Here is an 8,120-nt window from a genome sequence, read left to right as displayed (position 1 = left end):
TGAACCTTAAGCCTCTCTTTATATTCGACTATATACTACACAATTTTATCATGGTGACAAAAATCGCAAAATATCTATTACCAGTAACAAAACAAAAGCTGGTTTTGTGCTGCACAGTGATGGTCACCCTGCTGGCCGGTGGCCAGTAGGGGGAGACAAATAATAGTCAGCGAGAGCACGCGCCAACTACCCGAAACAGACCAGAGCAAAAGACCACAGAGCAGCAAGCGTGAACAAGTGTCTCTTACAGGATCTGAAGGTAACAGTCTTGTGAAATCATGTGATGCTGCTTTTGCTTGTAATAGTCACATAGTTTTTGCACTTTTATTAATGCGAGAGGTTTTGAGCTAAACTTGTAAAAATCATGCCCTGAAAAGAAACTGTATTATTTTAAAGTTTTCAATCTCTGCAGGACAAACATGACCCTGAGTAAAACGACTTTTAGCCTCCCTTCAGGTATGACAATATATATACAATATTTTAATCAGAATTTTGGCTTTTTAAAATCCTGAAATCAGCTTTGCAGTTCCATACCAAATAACTGCACCTCCAGATTGTATAATGCTCTTATTTGTGCTAAAAAAAATTAAAACACCTTGTGTGTTAAAGAAAATTGGGAAATTAGGCTTTCTAAAAATTGATTAGGGGGAATTTTCAGTGGCCCCTTTCTTCCTCCATTGATTGGAGTTAACATTGTAGGGAAAAAACATTATATCTCAAGATTCTGCACCAGGAAAAATATAAAAACAAGAGTCTGACATGCTGGAGACAATGTGGCTCAGTGGAAGCCAACTATTTTCATATGCTGAGACTTTATGTGAATGCTTATTAACAAAAATAATGGAAGGAAAAGCGATGCAACTATCTTGTAAATTGTGCTACATCTGCATTACAAAGGGGTTGTACAGTAATTGTGTAAAGTTTTTTTCTGTATTTTTTGTAGCTGTTGATTTTAAAGTCACAAATTAAGAAAAATAAAAAGGAAAAGAAGCTGGATAATGAGGAATTGTCAGTGTAGGATGCTGTCAAAGAGGTCTTGTTTGTCACCGTTTTAAAGAGTGTGTTTGTCCATAATGTTGGTAAACCATGCACTACAGACTGGGATTAAACTGGGAGGTACAGCATGTTCTGGCTCTCCAGGAAGCACGCCTGTGTCTACCAAGAGACGCGAAACATACTTAAAGGGAGCCTCTGTGTGCGTGGGCTATTCTTCACTGTTAGGACCCCAGCTGTGTTTACTCATGATGCACCAGGTTAGACAAGAGGTGTTCACACCTGCTTTCCAGCTGACCGGGCCTGGTGGTTTGTTGTCTGTAACTGGGGTGGGGACTATAGTAAGGACTGGGAAAAACAATTGCATTTTGGTGGATTAGATTAGCCTACAGCTGGTCTTCTCAGACACTGGGGGCTTATTGAGCAGCTTTGTTTGTCAGCTGGGTGCCTCCTCTCCGTCTGAGCAGAAGGGTGGACTTCAGTTTACGCAATAATTTCCTTAAGAGCACTATGCTGATAACACTTTGCTAAAGAAAGAAAATGGAACATTATTGGTATAATTTTCAGTCAACTTGCAGAGGAATAAATGGCAAACGCTGAACAATTCATAACTTTAATGTGTTTTATGCACAATTTACATGCAAATCTCTGACCACAGCAATTTGATGGAAAATATAGATACAATTTGTCTAAGTGCTCCTAGTCACTATTTTTGTGATATAAAATTGGATGCTCTTTACATGATAGCCCATCATCTCTGTTGTATTCTACTGTGCTGCAGTCATTTATTCATATTTGGTTTACTTGCTCATTCCAGTCTATAATTTCGACAACAACAACCCATGATACACTTTTTCTCACAATACGTCTACACATTCCATGAACAAACTTATAATACCAGCCCCTCTCTTACTAATAACAGAGGCTTCTGTAGATTTTTTTTTCACAAATCATAGCAATAACAACAGAAACAATCAATTACCTTCACCTCAACATTACTGTCACTCAGAAAGTTCATAATGTCCCAGTATTTTTTTCTTTATACCTTCTTTTTAATTGTATTCATATTTGAGCTGCATTTGACGTCATTATCCAGAGAATTCCACAGTTTGACTCTATAATCAAACGATAAGGTAAAAGCAAGTAGATAATAGCAAACATAACAAGAAGGGGAGGTTAACAAACCCCAAGGGGCTTAAAGTAAAAACCTTACCTCAAGAATTTACAGGCTATTCAGATACTGTTTTTATTCTCTCCTTAACATGACAATATAACAAGTAGTCATAATAAACATAAATGGAGCAGAGGCATAGACAATACACAGCAACACAGCTAACACATTAACCCTTTCAAATCTGAGCAAATGGCTTTCAAAAACACTAGAAGTTGCAAGTTACAAGAAAAATATCTAAAATGTAGCCAAAAAAGAAAGAAAAGAAAAAACGTAAAAAATAAGAAAAGTAGAAAAATAGGAAAATAAATATATAGATAAAACAGTGAATCATGATACTAATAATAATAATAATTACCATTATTATTATTATGTTTTGTAGAGCTACTTTTCGGGTCATTTTCTTGTCACCTTTTCCTAATTTCACGCAATTCGGGAGACATCTCTTAAAAAGTTGATCAGTGCCTTTTTAGTCATGTTTAAAACAAATTAAGCCATTTTTCTTAGGGTTTTAAAGGTTTAAATACACGTGAAAGGTTTCTAAACGCAAGGTTTCAATGGGTTAACTAACCTACAGCACTGGATTTTTTTTTTGTTTTCATGTTAGACTTAAATGACAATATTGATGGAGAGTTTTAATAAAGTGAGGGCTGGTGTCAGTAATGGTCCACTGTATTTCAGAGCATAATGAATTGTGCGGTAATAAAGTCTCTATCGTCGTTACATGTTAATATGAAAAACCTCTATAGATTTTCCGGTAATACTCTGTTCTAATTTAAAACATGGCTAATAATCGTTTCAAATGAACTAAATCTTTAAATTTCAAGACACGTGAGCAGGGGGACAGCCTGTCAGTACAGTAGATTGCATTGCGCTGGAGCCTACTGTCTACATGCGTATCCCGAATCTATGTGCTCGCTGATCGACTGCTCCGGTCTGGCGGATGCCGTCAGTTCACAAACATTCGCTCTCAGTTGCTAGAGAAAAGGGACATGTTAGAGGCTGGCAGGCCCGCGGAGCAGCGCGTCTAGACGGGGTGACGGACACCCTTTCAGAGATGGGCTACTTCGCCCAAAGAGGAAGGCGACGAATTTGAACTGTGTAGCTGCGACCTGGGCTCAGTGTGGTGTTTCTGGACGCTCATATGCAAGAGTTATTTAATGTTTAAAATGTGGGAGATGGTGGTGTTACCGAGAGCGAGCTCTCCCTTCCTGTCGTCTAGGACAAGATGGCAGCAATGCAGGCGAACTGTGCATGGTATGGATTTATAAGTCCATAACATGTTCAGAGAAGCCCTGGATTATACTTATAGTGACTCTATGTGAAGGTAAGTGGTGGAGTGGAGTCTGTACGTGGTGATATTTGTCTAACTTAACCTTTGAAACGATAGTTAAATGTGACGTAATACAAAGTCATAACTTAGCTACAAAGTTAGCTAGCAAGCTTTTGGCAGGGTAAGGTTTCAACCGTTCCAACACAAGCTCGTGCGTAGCTAGCTGTTAGCCCTGTCAGCACTGTGAGTAATGAAGGTGCTAGTAGGCAATTGTTTTTTTTTGCCCCGACAAACAGCGGTAGAGGTGACGTTGATGGCAATTATTACCGCGGGGCACTGTTGTGTTTCGTTGCTGTCACGGAGACCCGTTGTTTTCTGTTTAACATGTTGCTTAGATCATTAACGCTCGCTATGTTTACATGACGTTAGTTTAGTGGTTTCTGTTGCCATTAACCTACACTAAATAGACAATATGGACTTAACTTGTGAAGGCTGTATTACTTCACATGAGTTAGCTTACTCCTGGCTTCGTGCGTGAATCTGATTAGCTGGGTTTGGTATTTGCCTTGGAGTCTTTCAGGGTATTTTCTAATGATATTCTAAAGTTGAAAGTTTTTTTAGTGCACCACAACTTGCATTTTTTGATCAAGACACCTAAAATAGAATAGTCCCTTTTCCATCACTAGTCATCTACCCTAGTCATCTTATTTAGTCACTGTTATGGTTAATTTAGGCTTTAGGCAAAGTACTTTTTAGAGAGAAGTGCAGTATGATGGGCAGTGGTAGAAAAAGTACTCAGATCTTTCACTCAAGTCACAATACCAAGTGAAGAAGTACTCTAAGTAAAAATCCGGCATTCAGATTCTTAAAAATAAAGTTCAAAAGTATCAGTATCAGTTCAGATCAAAATGTACTTAAAGTACCAAAAATAAAAGTACTCATTATGTTGAATGTCCCATTTCAGAATCACGTACCCTAGGCATTTTAGGAGATATATGTAATAAAACACACAGTGAAAGACAAGACGTGTTACGTTCCACAATTTGATATAATGTCCAGGTAACCATATTACACCTGACTGTAATAATCTAGTAATGTTAGGTCTTTTACCACAATGGAGGTGGTTGATTTGTATGTAAGAGGAGGTATGGGGTTTAAAGTTGAGCTCCTATAAGGGTGTGGACATCACCGCCACACACAAGCAAAACAAAAGCATCCTTTATAATTGTAGGTAAGATTGTGTGCTAGTAGTAATTATGTGGCAGAGAACCATCACTTGGAGTCCCACTGAAACTTGAGGTTTTTTTTTTGTAAAATGGTGAAACTGGAAAGAGAAAAACAAGACTCGGACTGTGGCCTGTAGAGCTAAAAGTTAATGTACTTTCCCCGCTGCATGTTAGTCCTTTGTGACAGTATTAAAAGTACTTCTTCATATGTTGCAATGAAACTAAGAAATAACATAAATATATTCTTGTTTATATTTTCCAGGTTTAAGCAGAAAAATATTTAAAAAATTCCATTAGTTCAGCAAATACTGAATGGAAATTTTGGCTGGTATGGCTTATTCAGCAGACATGGTGGCATGGTTTGATCCAAAAAGTATGACGCTCGTTTTACAGTTTCAGTTCTTGTTACTGGACCAAAGATGACTGCTGTGTTCACTTGAAACTTTTGTTGATGTTTTAGAAATACTCTACTACAAATAGCACCAAATAACTTAACTATTTTTGTGAACAGAGATGAACTGTTATTCAGGTTTTACGACCTACTAGGTCTAAACAACATTTATGGTAGTGAAGCTGTCATCTGTTACTATCTGTGAATACTGTGAACCTTTTCAACAACACCAAGAGTAATGTGCTGTACTGCTATATTTTCGTGATTCCCCTTTCATAGACACTTCTGTCTGCTGTACTGTACGTGTGTCACATTCCTCAGCTTATCAGTAGCAAAGCCACAAAAGCAAGGTTGTGGGTGGTAATGTTACCAAAGACAGTCAGCACAGTGTTGCCAGTAAACAGATGTGTAAACAGTGTTTCCCCCTACAAAAATTGTTATTAGTGGGTAATGTTGGTTGTTAATGGGAATAGGAAGGCAGCAAGACTGGCTAACATGTTGTCATGTAATGCCATGCTGCACGGAGGTGCTATATTAGGGCAGCTGGGTATCTGTATTGCATTGTGACCAAGCTTAAAGGCTTGTTTCAGAGTGATATCATCTTGAGACGTGCGTACAGGCATGAGGCAGAGAGCACCATGACAAGAAGCTGCTCTGGGGGAACTTGCATGAATCACAAAAGTGATGGGTGGAAAATGTCCAATATCTCAGGAAGTAAACATCTGTTCCAGCACACAGAACATAATTACTAGCGATCTGGTCAGAGCCCTGGATTTTAATAACACGGTAGATGCTTTTGTCCGGAAACTGGTGAGGGAAAAAATATCTGGTGAAAGGTATAACGGCTCGCTCTGCCGCTGTGTCCATGGCTGGTTTAATAAGAAGTGAAACAGTGGGTGCCGCTCTATGATCAATGCTTTGCTGATCAATAAAAGTGCTTGTTTGGCCGGCTAGTATTTCCGTGTTTGCGATGTGGTGACAGCTGTTATGTTTGATAGAGGTGATAGGCTGATGCCTTTGAATGCAAAAAGCATTACTTTGTACACATTTTCCTATAGTGAAACTTTTCCTACATAGATTTTGGGCATCTGAAATTTGGAGTTCTTCATCTGACATACACCTCTGATCTTCATGACAGAAAGCAATAAGTACCCATATCACGATGAAGCTTCTGTTTGCTAAATATCTTTCGGGTTGTGCTTTTTATCTACATTTACAAAGTGTATTAAAAGGTGACGGGTTTATGCTTTATGCATATCGAATAAGGAGCACACAGATGCCGTTACATCAACATGTCAAGTGGAGGTAAAAACAGATACTGCTGCTTATAAACAGCAGTCAGTGTCCCTTCAATACAAAAGTCAGCTCTAAAGTAGAATACATTGCCTGTATACAGTCGCTAATCCAACAAGGAGAACACTTCTAAATGATAGTCAGAAGCTCACAGTGGAAATACCATGTGGTCACATGCTTTAGAAAATAGAGAGCCTTTTCTATCTAATGAGCAATGAAGATCATGTTCACGAGACACTGGCAAAGCAGCACAGTGTGAAGTGAGGTTGTGGGCATGTGAGTTGAGGCAGTAACCCCTACATAACAAACGAGGGATAGCTACAGCTGGAAGTGCGGAGGGACTGAAGTAGGTTCTTTTATTTCCACTTTCACAGCCTGCATTTGGTATCATCTTCTGAACTGAGCAGAAGCCAAGAATACGTCATTACATTATTTCATAAATAGCCAAAACGTGTTCTGGGTCAAGTAAGTGAATGAAATTGAAATCTCTAGTAGCCAAAAGGAGTTTGTTCTTTATATTTAACAGCATCTATCCAGACCCCAAACCCAGAATACATTTTGCAACCTAGTTCAGTTGAATCTTACTAAATTTAAAACATTTTAAGTTTATGTAGAAAGCGTTCTTTGAATGTATTTATTTATTTAATATGGTGATACAGTGATGTATAAAAATGTATATATCAGCTAATGAGTTGGTAGCTGTACAAAAATGCACCATGCCATATTCTGGAATAAAATCTTGTACAGTGATTTAGCAAAGTGCACAGTAAATGCTGTGTAGAGTTTACTTTCCTTACAAAATTGATATTGTTGTATTGAGGAAAATTAATACTGCTAGAAGTACATTGAGAACAGAGAACCAAAATGCTATTGAAATTATTTGTTGACCAACCTGCTGTGGACTGTCTGAAATTATATATTATAAAGACTTTTTCAGGGAAGAAGCATCCTCAATTTGAATCGTGACAGTAGTGCCAGATGCTCAAAGTTGCCTATTCATTATGTGAGAGATGAATAGTTTAGGAAAGTAGAAAGACTTGGGTTCATGTAATGGTTAAAAATTGATCCGGGCAACTAAAATTTGGTTAATGTGAGACAACTAAAGCACTTTGGCTAAGATTATTGTTTGATCTGCACGATATATTCAAAAATGATCTCGATTCAGGCCTCAATGCTATCAAATTTTTTATGCAACAACTATTTGTGCCGTGTTTGTAATAGCAGAGGGACCCATTGAATCAAAACAAACTCACCTATTTTTTCCCTAACCCCTTAAGGGCAAGACATCAGTGTTAATCAATCTAATGTTTGCGAAAAAAACAGAAGAGTAAAATGCCGTGAAAGATGGATCTCAGGATTGGGAACAACAAAAATATGTTAGTTGCGGAAGACTGATGATGGTGAGGAAGAACAAATGATTTAATAACCCAATGTTCTCACCAAAATGCACCTCTTGTACTGTGCAATCTGCCACTTGGAAAGATGATAATGGTCAAAAGCTACTTTGCACGGAAAAGTAAGAAGGCAAATGTACACAACCACATGAAATGTCACCAACAGGCCAGGAAAACCTCAGTGGAAAATCTTTGTTACTGACCACTCAAACATCCACAGCTGGAGGCCAAAAAAAGGCAGAGGTTAGACCTGAACTTTGCTCTGTGATCAGTAAGTCATAACCAAAAACACCAAGGATCACTGCTTTGTAAAAAGCCTTTAATAAATGGGCTTAGCATCTAAGTGTTTCAAATCACAGACTTCATCAGGGCAAATACA

The 8,120-nt window shown here is 38.2% G+C and overlaps 1 protein-coding gene across 1 annotated transcript in view; it reads left to right on the top strand.

Moving 5' to 3' along the window:
* Nucleotides 1-3,157: 3,157 nt before the first annotated feature.
* hipk3b (homeodomain interacting protein kinase 3b) overlaps nucleotides 3,158-8,120 on the top strand; it is a 45,139-nt gene continuing 40,176 nt past the window's right edge. Inside the window, exon 1 of the mRNA XM_042503451.1 lies at nucleotides 3,158-3,491. Within this exon, the coding sequence (XP_042359385.1) occupies nucleotides 3,419-3,491 (73 nt within the window). The 5' untranslated portion in view covers nucleotides 3,158-3,418. The remainder of the gene's footprint in view (nucleotides 3,492-8,120) is intronic.

The sequence above is a fragment of the Plectropomus leopardus genome, chromosome 1 (genome assembly GCF_008729295.1).
Source record: "Plectropomus leopardus isolate mb chromosome 1, YSFRI_Pleo_2.0, whole genome shotgun sequence".
In the NCBI taxonomy this organism is placed as follows: Eukaryota; Metazoa; Chordata; class Actinopteri; order Perciformes; family Serranidae; genus Plectropomus; species Plectropomus leopardus.
This window is presented reverse-complemented; position numbering and strand designations above follow the sequence as displayed.